Source organism: Mercenaria mercenaria, chromosome 2 (genome assembly GCF_021730395.1).
Source record: "Mercenaria mercenaria strain notata chromosome 2, MADL_Memer_1, whole genome shotgun sequence".
NCBI classification, from domain to species: Eukaryota; Metazoa; Mollusca; class Bivalvia; order Venerida; family Veneridae; genus Mercenaria; species Mercenaria mercenaria.
In genome coordinates this window covers 7,577,500-7,596,494 of record NC_069362.1, presented here as the reverse complement: position 1 = coordinate 7,596,494, position 18,995 = coordinate 7,577,500, and the positions used below count along the sequence as shown (strand labels likewise).

Here is an 18,995-nt window from a genome sequence, read left to right as displayed (position 1 = left end):
TACATGGCGGGTGTTTTAAAATTCCTAGCTCCGTACTTCCGGTTGAGGCTAAAACATAAACATCAGAACAAAAAGTCGACCAGACGCTCGGCTGTTATCCATCCACTTTTTTTCAAGTGAAAATTAGGGAAATAAAGTGGTGGTTGGGAGACACATTCCACACCACCTGGGTATGCATCTATGTTCGCACTATACATATATGCTACGAAATTGGATTTAAAAAACCAAAATGGATGAATGGCAGAGTTCAAAGTGAGGCCCGGTTAGGCTAATTTTGGTCTATAAAATTTGGGTGATTTGGCCAATTTTCACTACATCTGGCATGGAAAGCGACAGGTGCATAGGACCGGAGAGTCGTCTTTATGTAGTCTATAGTATCTGCAATAGTCCATAGTAGTTTCAAAGAAAAATAAGCAAAAACGAGATTTCTATGGATATTTCAACACTGGTACCCACACGTCAATGTGGAATTCGCAAATCTGCACTCCCCTGCCACCTCAGTCTATGGGAAAACAATTGGTGGTCTCTAACCACTAGGACTTGTTAGAACAGTCATTATTTACCCTAACACAAATATTTACAATATGCCAATTTTTTTTTTGCATTTAATTTACAGCTTTAAAATAATTTTTATTAACAAATGTAAAGAAAATATATGCTTTCTAAAAATAATGTTATGTTTTAATGTTATTTAAAAAAAACACACAATATTTCCCATCATGCGTCGCACACTTCCGGCGAAATAGTTTGAAAATGGACGAAAAGAAGGGACATTTTTAGAGTTTAGTGATAAATATTTCCTTTTTATTGAAAGGTAATTAGTTTAACCAAAAGTTTCTGTAGCAGAAACTTCAAGTTTAAAATTTAACGACAATTTCAATGTGTTAAAATCTTAAATAAAGTAGAACACCGAAAATAACTGGCGGTATCCAAGATAAATAAGTTGAGTTTGCCTGGTTTGGTTATGTAGAACTACATGACTATAAATGACTGATAATTGCATGTCATGATCTTGAATAGATTTTGAATCTACATGGTACCTCTGTAAAAGCTAAATTGTCCAAAAGTCAATATAGTAATGCACATGTAGAAGGCCATCGATTCTGTCTTCCTTATTCTTTTGGGTGTCCAGACGTTTCCCCCCCCCCCCCCCCAAAGACAGTTCCTCTCAAGACTTTTTCCCCCATTTTGGGGGGGAATTGTCTCAGCTTTTATGACGTTTCACCCCCAAATTCATTTAAAGTATTAAAAGTCATAATGCAGCAATTCTTTTTAAAAAGTGTGTTTAGAAGAAAAATACCAAAATTTGGTAAGGAGACCTGTAGGTTATGTTTATCAGCAAAACATGAAGGAAAATATTAATAAAGATCAATATATAATAACTGCCATTGATGTTTAAAAGTTAAAAAAGACTTAGTTTGAAGATGATTTTATTTACAAGAAGACTACTTGATAATAAAATTTACTTTTCTTTCAGTAATTTATAATATAATCTAAAGATTAAATGAAGTCTTCAATTGAAATTAATGTTTGATTGGATTATCTCACATAATAAATGTGGCATTTATCACCTTCAGTAATTACCATTTAACACCTTAATTATTAAGTGAATGCAGTGGATCCTTTTCTGTAACATTCATCAAGGGAATTGTCAGTACAATTTGTTTACACTCAAATATTACCCGGTACTTTGAGAAATATCAATTAAATTGAAAGTTATAGTAAGTAAATGTTATATATTTCCCTGTTCATATGTTTCTGATTATTCGTCCATTTTTAAAATGTCGGGAAAATACGCGTGCGATTCTAATTGCAAAATATTCAGTATTTAGAAATACATTACTCCTTTCTGCAAAGAATTAACATAATTATTCAAAAAGAAGTTTTCCCTGTGCGAAACAGAGTTTTCTGTATAATAGCATTAACTGTTACACCAGGATATTTCCCTGTCATATTAGGATTATTATTTTTGTGTCTAAGATAATTTTACTGACATTAGAATTTTATTGTAGTTTTCATATTATTACCAAAAAGCATCAAAGTCAGTAATTTAAAAAAATATAACTCCTTTTCATGAAAACATTTTTGATTTGTGATTTAACCATTTTAGTAATATTGTGTTGAAAAAAAGCATTATATATAGTATGCAGAAAAATATAACTCCTTTTCGCATAGCATTTCTATATAAAAATACCAATTACTCATTATTTAGACCATGATTACATTGTTAGTTATCCAATATATATTTCAAGTAAAAACTAAAAAAAAAAGCTTGTTTCAATCATTTCATGAATGTAAAAATCATTGGGGACATTAACAATATATTCATGGCTCATAAGAAAATTAATGATATGATTCAATTCTCACAAATTAACGAATCAAATTCACAAAATGTGCAGGCTGATCAAGATCTACACTGGTTGTAAAGGCAGAATCAATCATGCCCAGCATGAGAAGGGTCAAGCTATTTGCTATTTTTCAGTATTTGTTAGTCCCTTATGTTATTAAAACCGCATTAATTTAAAACAGATTGGACGGCACACAGCCATGGACATTTTTCATGAAAGATTCTTGGTTATAATTTCTGCTAATTGCATACATGCACATATTGTTATATATAACTGAGGAAAGTTCGATTGGCAAAAGCTCATTTTTAATTTTTGTTAAATCTTGACCAGAAACATACAATTTTTTTCTACAAAAACTTAAGTACCAAATACAGAGATTGATTTTCAATGATTTCTGCTTACAAGTGTCTTTATTATGTAAATTGACTATTTTGCATTATTAATTTGAATAAAAACAGTTTTACAATGAGATTATAGCTCTAATCACTGCCGGTGAGTAACTTACTGATTTATGTATACATTTTACAGTCAGGGGTGTAACTGTTTCAAGTTATCACTTTTTATAACCCATTTGAGTTATTGCGTTTACTTTCATAACTTGTTTCAGTTATCATCAAATATTACAAAGCCCTCTTGTGTCAACTCCTTATTGTGAATGTGACTAATGCAATCATTTCCTGAATCCTTGGTCTTTTATCTTTCCAGCTATGCAGTAATTTCTTTTACGCAAGGCTGATAAAAGTCTTACGCAAATGGTTTTAAAGCTATAAAACTCTTAACATCCCATTATGCTCATCAGGCCATGTTCAGACTAAAAGAGAATTTGATTAACCACAGTTTGCTACTAATTACACTTTAAAGGTCACTTTGTGAGAACAGCAAAAAGGCTTTTTTTGAATAACTTACCTGGGTTATCTGTATTTTATAACTAATACAGGTTATAAAATACTTGAAAAAGTAACTGAAATAGGTTACATAACTTAAAACAGTTACACCCCTGACTGTTTTAAGCAGTCATATCTCAGAACAAAATGAAGGATTTTTTATGACATAAAGTACAAATATTTTCAATTGAGTAAGTAACCCAGGAAGAGTTTACTATATATACAATTTATAGGCAAGAAAATAAAATAAGTATTGTTTTCCACAATAGACATATGAATAATGAGTACATTAAGGTATTAGAGCACTAATAGTAATGTTTACAAAATGGCCTTTGCTTGGTATATTCTGAAAGGTAACTGTGTTTTGCACTAATTTGCAATTTTTAAACAACTTTTACCGTGCCGTTTTTTTATATATTTTGTATAACTTATGGTATCTCCTCAAGCTCAAGTACAGATAAATTTCAAATTGATAGCCACTATCCAAAATGTTTGCAGAGAACTCATTTTACCATTAATTTTAATTAATGAAACATCAAACTATTGGTAAACAACTATAAAACACAAAATAAAAATGTCAATATCATTTTTTTTACTATGTTGCCTCAAGTAAATGGATTTAAAGAGACAGAATTCATACTTCAACATTGAAAAAATAAGGTCGAATGCTGTGTTTCTGTTTTGAATTTTGCTAACTCCATTTAAAAATAACCTTAGGACAGACGTAAAACCTACCTAAATTTCTTCCACAATATATAAGCTAAGAGTGAAAGCAAAATAGAGAACTTTCACCGTGTGTAACTCAATATTTTTAAAGATGTGTAACTCTACCCCTTCTGTTTAAGTAGTAAATTCACTTTGAACACCAAGAAATCGCTTATAAGATTCATCTTTTTCCATTTTTGTACAAGAAATCAATAATAAGTCTTGAAAGAAGTAAGAACTTACTAGAAAAAAGGAAAATATGGAAAAAAAAACTTGGTCCCAGTAGGGCTTGAACCTACGCACCCCTAAGAATTGCTGTCAAAGTAGGTTTATGGTAGGAATTGAATACTCTTCAAAATGGAGGTTCTCTATTAGTGATCTAATACCTTAATTATCAGAACTTCTTTCCACAAGAGGTTTACAATGAAAATGCTTCAAAATTGAACATGGAATCCTAAAGCTTATCGAAACATTAAATATAAGCTTTTTAGGGCAGGTAATACTGATAATGTTTTGATATTATAACTTTTCTATGATGTTTTTTTTTTCTGACTGTGTCATTGCTTTGTATGATATATAAGGGTCACTTTAACTGTGTGTCCCTGGTGACTATATCATAAATGTCCAAAACATATATTTAAATCATTCAATATAAAAAATATCTCCTGCAAATTGGTTTGTAGCCATAAATATCATAATCATTAAACACCTGTGTGTTTAATCACAGGTGTTAACTTAATTTAATCAAAAGGTGTAAATCACACCTTTTGATAATTTAAGTGCTAAACTAAGGGAGTTCACATTTTTGTATCTGAGAATTTGCATCTGACTTGAACAAATTATGAACATTGATTAAAAAATCATGAAGAACAGGAACTGGAGTAAAAAATAATTTTTGTTAATATATTAGTCCAAATAATAATAAATTGTACTCGAGAGTTGAATATCGTTAATATTTTTTGACTTGTCAATATCCGCCTACCTCTAGGTAGACAACGTAAAATATCAAAATGTAAAATCAATCTACCCGAGGTCTCATTATTTAGACTAGTTAATATATATGAAAGCTTTTAACCGTATTCATTGAAGCCGTATCTCAAAATAAATGATGAAATTAAGGGATAAAAGTTTGACTCAACAAGAGCTATATTTTTCTTTGAATGTCCAAATTATTTCACTAAATACTTGCTGAAGTACATTACAAATGTACACTTTATTTCAATACAATCCAAGATTTAATATTAAGGTGAAATTGTTTAAGAAACAAATTATTTAAAAATTGGGGGTGAAACGTCTTGGGTATAACTACATTGGGGGGGAAACGTCTTGGGAGGAAATGTCTTGGGGGGGAAATGTCTTAAGGGGGAACTGTCTTGTGGGGGAAACGTCCGGTATTCATTCTTTTGAATGATTTGTGTTCCTTATTCTTTTGAATGATTTGTGGAATGTATCCTAGATTCTAGCATAAAACTGCTGTTATTGTCACTTCTCGAGGGTGTATTAACAAAGAGAAAACATGTTACAGAGAGATTCAAAAGCTGACATGTTTTTATAACACCTTTTTATATATGTGCGTCATGGCTAAACGTAAACGAATACAGGCTGACTCGGATCATGACCGATTCTCAATTTACTTGGCTTATTCGGCCCAAATTGTTTAAGTTTTCCTGAAACTAATGTCATGAGTAAAAATAATATTTATGAGTATTAAGTTTAATGTCTGATGCAAAGAACAATTAAAGTCCTTATTTCAATGCATAAATGATGCATTTTAGTTTGTCAAAACTTCTTACCTGTTTGTATGGTGTATATTTTATGTCCTTACTTCAAGTTAAACCTCTATATAAGCTATAATCAACATTATTTTCTGAAAATTGCTGAATCATCCAAAATTTAATGGTCATTATTGACTGTTAAATAGAAGTTTGTGGTCTGAATCAGCCAAAATATGTGGTCATTATCTACTTTTATTCAAAGTATGTGGTCCATATCAGCCATGGTCCGAATCCAGGGTTTTTTTTTACGACTGGGGGAAGGGGCCGCAGCCTGTCATTGGGGGAAGAAAATAGCGTGCGACGAGCAGTTTTGGGGGATTTTTTTCACTGGGGGGGGGGGGGGGGGGGGGGGGGGGGAATTTACAATTATGCATAATAAACACTTTAAACTGTGTTTTTATTACATATTCCTGCAACTTTTAGCAACTATACACACTGTCACTTAGTAATAGATGGACTTGCACTAATGTTCACTTATCATTGTAACAAGGTGGGTGGGGAGAGTTGAAATGCTCAATTTAGCCGTATACAAGAAAGAAATCATTGAATATTTAAAGGTCACATGCTTTTATTCACAAAAAATGCTTTAAAATAAGAGTTGCTTTTGCAAGAGTCATCATATTATTATTAAATGCATACTTTTGTTGGCTTTTTATTTCAATTGTACTAGAAAATCTTGTAAGAAAGGATAAAAAAAGTCCGATAATCACGATCGCGAAAACGTGTGACAAATATGAAAAAACGAAAGCAAACATTTAAAATTCTTGATAAAATACCCATTTTAAATTTCATCTTTTCACCAGAACTATTCCATACTTATAATATCTGATTACTTAAAACATTTATATTTTATTTTGCTCTAGCAAAATACCTCGGCAAAGATAATAAATTTGCGTAACGGCCGATCGGCTTATTTAATCGAATCAAGCACACAAAATAATTACTTTAAATTAACAACACATATTACACAATACAGCATAACCTGTTACGCTAATTAACAAGAGGTACAAACACGATAATCTGATGCTGCATTGTTTATCAATCATCTATATTACATACTGATGATAACCACGTGTCAGTTGGCGTGTGGCGTGATTGACATCTGTCAGTAGCTAATTAACACACGACGCTCCGCCTACTGCCATACTTACGCTGGTGTCGACAAACAGTATGAAGTTCACTGGGATTTTGATTGACAAGGGGCAGAGCTTTCGAACTCGTTACACATCAAAGAGTATTACCGCGAGACAAGCAGGCGCACATGACATATTATGTGCGGGTTTTTATCGATTTTCGCTGGTCAAAACCGGAACCTTGGGTCCACTGAACGCTCTTCTAACATTTTTCTACTATTTCTGAAGGTTTTCACACCCATTGAAAATTGTGAAAGACCGTCTGCAACTGTGAACGGGTCCGATTTTTGGTCAGGAAAATCGCTGGGAGTAATCTCCATTGCTTTGTTTACGATTTCGGAGGGGGGTAATTTCGGACGTAGGGGAATTTCAACTGCGGTAGGGGAAATCTTTGGCTGTGGGGGAAATCCTCGGCTGGGGGACGAGGCCGATATTCGGCCTCTGCTATAGAATAAAAAAAACCCCTGGAATCAGCCACGGTCCGAATCAGCCTGTTTCCAACATAAACATAGTACGGCCCCAAAATGGATAATTCAAAAGGAAATGAAGTCAACATGAAAAACAGTGTAGACTTTACCACACATTTCATTGAAATTTAATGACATTAAAGAACAATATATTCATTTACCTGTTTTTTACGCGTTTTATGCTAGAATAGCGTTAGCTCATATTCTATTTGGGGATCGTTGGTACCCGAGCCTGTACCAACCATTCCCTCAGAATTCTGCAGCTGTTATAACATGAAAAAATACGCGTTATCCGTACATTCATCAAACATACTAGGAAAGGTTAATGCTATGCAGTGTATTTAACAGCATTTTAATAAAACATCAAGTGACAATAAACCTGTGCCCTTGGGGTAATTAAAAGCATCTCTCACAGTTTGTTTAGCTAAATTGGTACTGATTAATGAATATACATGGATCAAAGGTGTTTGTTTGTGGCACATGCCATGATTGAAGTTCCTTGATTTCAAGAATAAAATATTGAGCCATCTTTTATTATAAAATTATTTCAAATGAGTAATTCATTATTGATGCCAATAAGTATATAATAAAATGTTTTTGAATTAATTTCTTGCTTGTCATTATGGCTGAGAAAGATAGTCTGAATCAGGTAGTTTACCTCCTGCAAAGAAAGCAAAATCTGTGAAAAGAGAAAATAGGACTCTAAATCCAGCTAAAAAATGGAAAATAGACTTTCATTGGTTGCTTGTGGATTACTTGTAAGTTTGTGTGATTTATTTCAAAACTAATAAATAAATTCATTGCTTAAGAGTTGTCCGAGTAGTTACATCACTTACATGTATATGATATATTATTAATTCATTGAGAAATGATATAAATTATGGTTAAAAATAAATTTATCCTTGATGCAATGTTTTGCTTATTATTACACAAGGACTGACCATTCAGTTATGAAGCATTTAGTATGATTTAACATTTGTGGATAATGGTGTTTTCTGCTGCAATCTAAGCATTTGAAATACCTTAAAGCCCAAAAGCTTCAGGGGGCAAAGCCCCCTGTGAACCCCACCAAAACCCTGTCATGGACACGCAAATGGGCGTGCGAGCCTCTTCGATCCGCGGCGTAAAAATTTGGCTCAAACTTTTTTCAACCCAGTGCTAGCCCTGATTTTATAGATAGTTTTATTGTTAATCGGAAGGATCTTATACATGTGTAGTATAGATAATTAGATTTAGTATCATTCGGCATGACAGTCGTGCAGATACTTTTCCTTTGTCAGCCGTTTTCGTATGCGGTGGCCTCGGTAGCTCAATTGGTAGAGTGTTGCCAGTGGAAGCCAAAGGTCTGAGGTTCAAGTCCCGGTCGAGGCTACACATTTTTCCTGAAAATGATACATTTGGAGGTTCTACCGAGATGTTCACCCTTGCAGTCCATGTGGGGCAAAGCAGTTTGGCTGGGGTGTGCATATTAATTTTGTTAACAGTCTGTGGCAGACATTGGCCAGGAGTGCCAATGTCTCGCAATAAGAGAGAAGGTGTGTAGTGGTTCTCGTATCGGGTGGCCTCGGTAGCAGAATTGGTAGATCATTGGCACAGTAAGCTGAAGGTCCGAGATTTGAGTCCCCATCGAGGCTGCAAATTTTTCCTGAGACTGTAACACCTTATAAATTTGCATGACAGTCATGCTGATTAGTTTTGTTCTCTGCATGAAGGGTGTTTAGGTTGCATTTCTATCTTTGGCGTAGGGTATATTGTATTTAAAAAAATAGCTAAATAATTTGTATCATGCATCAGTAAGGCAAACAAGTGCTGTTTATGTCCCTGAAGGCGGGCATATTAAAATCGCACTGTCTGTCCGTGCGTCGGTAAATTCTTGTCCGGGCTGTAACTTTTCCATCCATAAAGGGATTTTGAAATAACAACGTGTCATGCACAAGACCCAGACACCCTAGCTCCAAGGTCAAGGTCACACTTACTGACTTAGAGGTCAAAGGTTAACATGGTCTGTTTCGTGTCAGGTCCATAACTCTGCAATTGATGAAGGGATTTTGAATTTACTTGGCATAAATGTTCCCTATAATGAGATGAGGTGTCATGTGCAAGACCCAGGCCCCTAGCTCCAAAGTCAAGGTCACACTTAGTTCTAAGTCAAAGGTGTCTTTGTCTGGTCCATAACTCTGCCATTTATCAATGGATTTGAAAATAATTTGACACAAATGTTAACCATATTGAGAAGATGTGTCACACTTATGACCAAGGCCTCTTAGGTCAAGGTCACAAAATGATATGTGATTTTTTTGCGCATACAGCTGTGGCATTCTTGGGCATTTGTCACCAATAGTGACAGCACTTGTTTACCATCAGTTAACTGCTGCCAGTCCTTGAATTCTCTTGAACGGCACGGTTTGAATTTGTTTATCAGTAAGTTAGTTTGATTGGTAAAAATATAACTTGCAACAAAGACCAGTCAGGCTGAAAATAGTAGATATCCATAAGATGATGTTAAGTATGGAGTGTAAATTAGCCTGCACACATTCATTCTCCAGTTATCTTGGTTTATGAAAATGATGCAAAAAGTATAGTGACATTTGTAGTTGAAATAAAAGACTTTTGCATGCTTGAATGCTGTATGTATTTTCAGGTTGTGAGTCAGAATTACGTTAGGACACTATGGCGGTCTACTTTGACCACCGCCTCGATACTGAGTGCTCTGGGATCAACACAGATGTATCATGGTTCAGTGGCAATCCCATGCTGGCTGTGACATCATACAGTGATGAAACAGGAGGAGCTGTCAACCTTTTCCTTGATGAGGTAAGTACAAGGACGGTGAATTGATACATTATGTTCTTATTTTTTTGCAGTATTTCATGAACAGAAATTAATTCAACTTGTGCAAATTATAGTTTATATATTTATGCATAATACATGTATTTTATATTGAAAAATTTGTGAGCATAATGTTTCTGGTTGACTAGATACATGATCTCTGAAGCAGAAATTGTAATCTAGGGATATAGATCCTAATAACATGAATAAAGAAATTGATATGGAAAATCATGGTAACTTGTCTGGTTTGAAAAAAATGACTGTCTGATCAACCTGTATTTACTTGCATCCATAAAAATGATAAATTCAAAAGAAAACTGGCCAAATGCATGCAGGTAAGTAACTGTTTATAAGGCTTTCTTACTGATGTTCTATATTTTAGGGAGAGAGATTACTAAATGTGAAGTTACAGCGAAGTTGCCAGGTGACATCATCTGCATGGCATCCAACAAAGAAGATAATAGCTGTAGGGTTTGAGAATGGTGAATTGTTGATATGGAATGCCACAGATTGTGAATTGTTTGAGGGTTTACCGCTACATAAACATGCTATCACGGTTCTCCACTGGAGCTCTAATGGATCAAGGTTAATTTCAGGTGATAAGGTATGTATTACTGCAAATGGGCATGACACAGTCTTGATTCTTTTGTTTAGGTAGTAACAGAAATTTAGATATAGTACAAAGGAGAAATGACTTCACTTCAAAATTGTATTGTTTCCTAAAAAAACTAGTTTACTTCAGTTATCATATTATCATAGGAATTCACTTTAAATTTTGTAAAAGGATTAACAGAATTGGTTGCATTTTATGTTGACATAAGGAAGGAAGTTTTTGACTTTAGATTTTTAGTATTGTTTCAGATGAATATGTCACTTACTCATAACGTTTTGGGTTTTGGCCCTGCTTGGCTTGTCATGTGAGGACGCAGTACAGCGGGTTAAGGCGTGGTCAGTGGTTCTACTGAAATACCCACACCTGCTTGAAATAATGTATGGAGGAGCATCTTGGGTCTTCCTTCGCCATTAAAACCTGAAATGTTGCAGTATGATGACCTGAGCTGTAAGGGTTTGACCCAACAACAAAAAAATGTTCTGCAAAACAGATTTCAATACTGAACACTCAAATTATGTAAACTTGAGCAGATTCCATAAAGTGAATTTGAAAACTGTAATGAGTTTATGGTGGTTTTTCTGGGGTTTTTTATCAGCAATTTTATATTACAGTCGGGTGTGGTGATGGTTTGGAAGTCTGATGGTAAAGGCAGATTGCAACAGAACCCTTTACATCAACATCATTGTCAGGAACCCCTCTCACAGATCATCTTTAAACCTCTTCCACCACCAGACCCTTCCACGTATGTATCTGTATTATATTTATCTTAGACACCTGCTTCAGTGCTGTAACATTCACTTGCCTATCCAACAAATTTATAGAGTCATTGAGGTCTCTCGAGTACAGTTGAAACCCGGTATCTCAAACTCCAAGGGATCGAGAGTTTTATTACGAGATAAGCGAAATTCAACTTTAAATGATATTTTGTGCACATGTTTTTGGGACAGGACTTGAAAATGTCTTCGAGATAGCCGGAAATTTGAGATAAGCAAGTTCGAGAAATCAAGTTTCAGCAGTATTTCTGTTGGGAAGTTCAGATTAAAGGTTGTTTACTGCGAGTACACCTGTTAGTTCAATCATTCTCTTGAATCTTGACATCAGGTACCAGTTTTTTAGCTCGACTATTCGAAGTATGGAGAGCTGTCCTACTCGACCCGGAGTCGGCGTCCTTCCACATCCGCACTTTGGTTAAAGTTTTGATGCACGTTCTCTTTCTCTCTGTAATTACTTGATGGATTTGTTTCAAACTTAAAATAGTTATTCCTCATCATCACCCACATCAAATGGCACAAGGGCCGTAACTTGCACCAATATTTCATGAATTATAATTCCCCCTTTTTACTTAGAATTTCAGGTTAAAGTTTTTGTGCACTCTATCTCTGTTATTACGAAATGGATTTTATTCAAACTTAAAATAGTTGTTCCACATCATCACTTACATCATATGACACAAGGGCCATAACTCTTTCACCATTATCTCATGAATTATCCCCCTTTTTACATAGAATTTCAAGTTAAAGTTTTGGTGTAGCTTCACTTTATCTCAGGTATCAGTAAATGAATTTGATTCAAAGTTTCTTGTACTGATCTGAATGCATGAACAGAGTTACATGGCCTCTACTGTATAAATTGAATAGAGCCAGTGAAAACTATTGTACCTATTTCAAAGTCGAAAATTTTGTGAATCTGCAGATAGATACTATTTTTCTAAGTTTCTTTTTTAATTCATGGGTTAGTACTTCATATGTAAAGAATTTTCATTTTGACTTTAGTTTCATTACTCCAGGATAAACATGTGATTTTTATGTTTCAGAGATATAGCTCAGCTGGCAAAGGCAGCTGTGAGTGGGGATGAGTCGGCTTTAGACATGTTTAACTGGAAGAAAGGGAAGGGAGGAAGCAAAACAGTGTCTACATATGGTCCACAGGAATCCCTATCTTTCTTTATTGGTGGAGCAAGTGGTGTGTATCTATTGAAGTTGAATGTTTATTTTGTAAAATATACACAATCAATATATATTGTATCCAGTTTCATTGAACAGGTGTGGACTGTCTTTGCTGTGGTTTAAGATAGTCAAACTTGTCCTTTATAACCATTTTGAGAAAGACACATTTCTGGATTTAAGGAATCTAGGCCAAAGGCGGTAGACCTGTAATTTGTTGTAAGGTTCTAGCTAGATTTTTTTTTTTCAGGAGAAGTTGATTTGGGGAGAATAGGGGAGACTTTAAGCAGAAGTTCGGAGACTTCACATAAAATTTATTATTTCTTCTTCAGCGTAAGAAACCCAACTGCAAGCAATCTTGTGAAGTGGTTTGAAGGAATGCTATAACTTTCTTGTTTCAGGACAAAAACCATTGATTGACCAGTCATTTTCTAAGTTACATCATTTCCCATGCAATAATTATTGTTTCAATCCAAAATTAAAAAAAAAATATTTTTGAAAAATGCATCTGATGCTCTAAATATCTTTTGTGGATTTTTTGGATGAAGATAGGATAAAGGGGTCTGTTATTAACACTGAGTAACCAGTTTGATTTTTTTATACTCTCATAAAATCTATTAAAAATGAAAAGTAAAGTATGAAAAATAGAAATACATTAAAAGTCAATTGATCTGTGAAAGTCAAGTCTGCAGCCGCTCATTTTCACGTAGTTAGAATTTCTAACACACAGCTTGCAAGTCTTTCTCTTACTAAAGAGCCAAAATAATTGTGTTTCGATGCCAGTTAATCACATGGTTAATCAACAATTTGTTTACAAAACATTTTCCCATTCACACATGGTGACAAATTAAATTCAGAGTGTCAGAGAAGTAACAAATTGCCAAATACAATTTCTTCTGCTGTAACAGACAATTTGATTAGTCTGACAATTCTTGTGAAAATCTGAAGTTTAAATTATGCCGTTGGCTTGTATGTTGTGTGTATTAAACTCATTTTGATACCATGCAAATTATCAGTACACTGATTTATAGTGGAAATCAGGTATAAGTGTGGCTTAAAAAGTGATGCAGCTTAAATTTCGCTTAGAGTCAGATTGAGCAAAGTCTGAAGCTCCAAAGTGACTATTTTGACCGTGTGTCACCGGAGAGGTCTGTATTGTGTATTTTCACTTTTTCCAAGGATTAATTTGTTCTGAAAACTACTGGATGTTTTGTTTTTGTTGTATATACTACCGTTATATTGTACATGTATATTGCATTGAATGTTGCATATTGACCTTTGAAATTTATTTTAATGTTAAAATTTTATTGTTTAAGGTGGTGTGTACTTTGTGAGTGAAGGTGGCCAATGCAGCCAGGCATTTAAGGCAGATGGTCCCATATTAAAACTGTTGTACTATGAAGAGAAAAACATACTTATCACGGTAACAGAAGGTCTGTCATTGTTCCAACATGCTGTGATGCCTGAGGGAGACACCAAGGAAATGATGAAGGTATTTAGTAATACAATCATTTCAGGAGATATAACAGTTATCTCACATTCCATTTTGTACTTACGGCATTAAAATTTTTTTAATACCTAGCAAGGTTGTCACAGGAAAACTATTACCAGTAACATAATTGAACAGAATGACAACCTGTAATGTAAATAGATATAAAAATACAAAGACTTAGAGTTCCTGAAATTTGAAAATTGCTGATTTTAACATGGGAAGAATGTCATTGTTTATTGTTGACAGTTTATATCTTGTTCAAGAGGGACCTTCATTACCATAGACATTACACTAGGTGGTATCAAGAGATTGTCAAAAAGAGGCTTTTTATGTTTTTTGGCCTAACAATTCTCTGTTTTGCCCTCTCCAAATATGTACAGAATTATGTTTACTTACTATGCAATAGACAGCAATTGCTCCCCAAAAAACTATATAAATGGATCGGTGAGTTTAGCAGTTATGACCAGAAATATAAATGTGCTGAGATAGGGACGTAATTCTTTCAGTATATTTTACCAACATTGAAATATTTGTTGCAGGTAAAACTTAGCGGCAGGGGAGACAAGCCAGTAATTGACTGGGCAGGAAAAGGTATCCTAGCAACATCAACTGGTGAAGGAGTTATCAGGTATCTATATTTCCTAATCTTTCATTCTGGTGTTATTTCACATATTGTATATCAGCTGTAAGTGTTACATCACATTTATTAGAAATATCAACTTCATAGATGAGACTTAAAGATTGTTTAAATCACTCAAGAGTCTGTTACAAAGGCAAAGGCAGTGATGATGTATTTTAAGCTCGACTATTCGAAGAATAGTCTAGCTATTCTACTCACCCTGGCGTCGGCGTCAGCGTCAGCGTCATACCTTGGTTAAGTTTTTGCATGCAAGTACATACAGCTATCATTTAAAGGCATATAGCTTTGAAACTTATTTATTCTTTTTCTAGGTCAATTACCAACCTCACTGGGTCAAGTTCCATAACTCTAACATGTATTTTGAGCAAATTATGCCCCCTTTTGGACTTAGAAAATTTTGGTTAAAGTTTTACATGCAAGTTACTATCTCCAAAACTAATGCAGATATTGAATTGAAACTTCACATGTGTCTTTGGGGTTATAAAACTAGTTGATAGCACCAAGTCCCATAACTCTGACCTTCATTTTGGCCAAATTATGCCCCCTTTTGGACTTAGAAAATTCTGGTTAAAGTTTTGCGTGCAAGTACATACAGCTATTACTAAAAGGCATATAGATTTGAAACTTATTTTTTCTTTTTCTAGATCAATTACCTACCTCACTGGGTCAAGTCCCATAACTCTGACATGTATTTTGAGCAAATTATGCTCCCTTTTGGACTTAGAAAATCCTGGTTAAAGTTTTACATGCAAGTTACTATCTCCAAAACTAATGCAGATATTGAATTGAAACTTCACATGTGTCTTCGGGGTTATAAAACTAGTTGATAGCACCAAGTCTCATAACTCTGACCTTCATTTTGGCCAAATTATGCCCCCTTTTGGACTTAGAAAATTCTGGTTAAAGTTTTGCGTGCAAGTACATACAGCTATTACTAACAGGCATATAGATTTGAAACTTATTTTTTCTTTTTTTAGATCAATTACCTACCTCACTGGGACAAGTCCCATAACTCTGACATGTATTTTGGGCAAATTATGCCCTCTTTTGGACTTAGAAAATCCTGGTTTAAAGTTTTAACATGCAAGTTACTATCTCCAAAACTAATATAGTATTAAATTGAAACTTCACATGTGTCTTCGGGGTTATAAAACTAGTTGATAGAATCAAGTCCCATAACTCTGACATGTATTTTGGGCAAATTATGCCCCCTTTTGGACTTAGAAAATTCTGGTTAAAGTTTTGCGTGCAAGTACATACAGCTATTACCAAAAGGCATATAGCTTTGAATCTTATTTATTCCTTTTTTAGGTCAATTACCAGCCTCACTAGGTCAAGTTCCATAACTCTTAACATGTATTTTGAACAAATTATGCCCCCTTTTGGACTTAGAAAATTCTGGTTAAAGTTTACATGCAAGTTACTATCTCCAAAACTAATGCAGATATTGAATTTAAACCTAACATGTTTCTTCGGGGTTATAAAACTAGTTGATAGCATCAAGTCCCATAACTCTGATATGTATTTTGGTCAAATTATGTCCCCTTTCGAACTTAAACTCTTTTGATATTTAACATTTTGGGTAATAATTTCCTGCTTCTGTGACAATATTTCGAATAGTCGAGCTTGGCTGTCTTACGGACAGCTCTTGTTGAAGAGGTGCAGTTACAACTTGCTTGAGAATGCAATATTACAGTATTTATACATTTATAAATATACATATTTTCTCTCTTCTGTTATGATAAATTTTACATTTCTGAAATAACCTTAATTGAGACAAACAAGCCGTAAATGTTGATTTTAATACAGCCAGCAATGTCATACATGGTCTAGAAGAGAGAAATCATTATATTTACGTTCAGTCCAGTTATAACAACAACAAGGGTAGAGAAACTGTTCAATTTTCATCCAGTTTCTTTCATAATTATGACCTACAGTTAATAAAATGCTGGTTCCTGAAGCTTAAAGGAGATGAGCAAAATGTTTGAGTTATCCAGGTTTTCGAGCGATGCAAATATAGAAAATATAAAGAAATGGCTGCAGACTCATGAAATGCTGAAGTCAGTCACAGAGCTTGAGCCATCGATGTCAAACAAGCAAAAACTCTGCCCTGAAAGTAGGGCAGATGGTGATGCCGATACTGATGCATTACAAATCTCATCAAAGTTGAGATAAAACATTATTTTCTTCTGCATACCTGAAACGGGTCGCTCCAGCTCAAATCTAATTGGATGTGGATCACCATATCTTGATCAATGCACATATATATCCATCAAGCTGTCAACCCTAAAAAATGAATCAGAATTGCTATTGTTCATAAAATGATATTGTAATGTATGGGATGAACTAAATAATATAAAATATGTTTAAACAATGACATGTATACTATTTTTAGGATGTGGGAGCTGGAGAATGAGGAGAACTATATACTACATCTTGATGGACACAGTGGATATGATCCTAATGAAAATATTACATGTTTAGCTTTCTGTGAGCGAAAAGGTAAGTGCGACAGTTCTTCACAGATAAAAGGATGGTTAGTAGTTGTTGTCATCCTGGACTAGGAAATCAGCATGTGTTTCAGTTTTCCAATGCTGTTTTGGTATTAAATGTAATGCTGTAGGGAATATATGATCAGCATTAGAATGGATTAACCTGTTCTTGTAGCCTGATCAATGAGCACTGTTCTTTAAAGAATACACATCTGATTTGACAGCAACTAGATATCTGCTGGTGTCATCACGTAATGAAGTCATCCAGCAGGTTTACAAAAGATCAGTGGTTCTACGCAGGTGCATGTTGGTGCCTGAAATAAATCCCTTGAGGGACACCCAGGATTAAAGCTGGAAGGTCACCTAAGACCAAAATTGTGTTTTTCTGACTTTAAACATAAAAAACAATAGGTGATTTTATGATAATGTTTTGATGTATTTAAGTATTTGTTGCTTCTAGGTACTCTGGCAGGTGGTACAAACATGGGAAATGTAGCCCTGTGGAAATATTCACCTCCTCTTGGTAACAAGAAAGTGGATGGTGAACAGAAATGGAAACTTCAGACCCCAGCAACAGTGGAAGGACCTGTTGCACAAGTTTCTGTAGGTTTCAAACTTTGTGGGAAAAAAGTTTTACTGTAAAATTTAACAACTTATGGTTATCTTATAGATATTGCTGCTATAATGAACAATGATGAAAATTTTGTATAAAGTGTCGAATTTATATACATTTTTAGAGTTTTTCATCTTAATGAATTCATATGTTTACAGTGTGCACTAAGGGTTTAGGAATTACCGGCTATATTGTGGACCAAAAAATGAAATCCTTTAATTCTTACTTAAATGATATTTCTAACATTTTTGTGGAATACCTATTTAAGAAAAACTTTGACAATGTTTGTGCACAGTTTTATGATTTAGCAAACCATAGCTATGTATGCCAGGATTAAGGTTAACCCTTGAAAATTGCTGTGCAACATCATGATTATAATCAACTTTTCTTTGTTAATGTGACTTAATTTTACCACTGACAAAATAAAATAACGATTGTTTGATGGTAAAATTCTTGATTAGGCAGTGTGTTATGTTATTGCATATCGCTTACAGTAATAAGTTGATTTATAAAGAAAGATCTAATTTGATGTAGTGTCCCTTTATTGCTTCTTTAATTGGCTAAGTAAAATGGTAAAAAATGATTATAGATCTCTTTCATGAAAAACCATTGTAAATATCACTAAAATTTTGATTGTGTTGCATTTAACGATTTGTCTTATGTTAAGCTATTTTGTCTTATAGGATGCACATTTTACCCTTGACAGACTTTAGATACTAAATATTGTAACAGTTACTGTATATCAAAAGGTGTACAATTTTCTGTATGAATTGTATATTGTATTACAGTGGGGTTCTACCAAAGACCTGCTTGCCGTCAACACTATAGCTAATGTGTTTATGTTGAATGAGCATGTGATGAGTGCTAATTTCAGGGATCAGGTATGTACTTGACTTGTAATTTGGAAAAAATGAAATAATGTATTAACTAATTATATAGTAAGCTGAAACTGATTGAGATTCGAACATGAAATGTTAGCTTGCCTGCATGTGTAATTGTTACCTCTGAAAGAACTATTGCCAGTAACTTTTAAGTATGTTGGTATATATTTTTGTGGTTTT

General features: G+C 34.1%; 1 protein-coding gene across 1 annotated transcript in view; it reads left to right on the top strand.

The window, feature by feature from the left end:
- The first annotated feature begins 727 nt into the window (after positions 1-727).
- Positions 728-18,995, top strand: part of LOC123563113 (intraflagellar transport protein 140 homolog) — a 47,384-nt gene continuing 29,116 nt past the window's right edge. The window contains exons 1-10 of the mRNA XM_053524300.1: positions 728-814; positions 9,954-10,126; positions 10,524-10,745; positions 11,366-11,496; positions 12,568-12,716; positions 14,014-14,189; positions 14,729-14,817; positions 17,225-17,331; positions 17,782-17,924; positions 18,723-18,815. Coding sequence (XP_053380275.1) covers positions 9,983-10,126; positions 10,524-10,745; positions 11,366-11,496; positions 12,568-12,716; positions 14,014-14,189; positions 14,729-14,817; positions 17,225-17,331; positions 17,782-17,924; positions 18,723-18,815 — 1,254 coding nt within the window. The 5' untranslated portion in view covers positions 728-814; positions 9,954-9,982. The remainder of the gene's footprint in view (positions 815-9,953; positions 10,127-10,523; positions 10,746-11,365; positions 11,497-12,567; positions 12,717-14,013; positions 14,190-14,728; positions 14,818-17,224; positions 17,332-17,781; positions 17,925-18,722; positions 18,816-18,995) is intronic.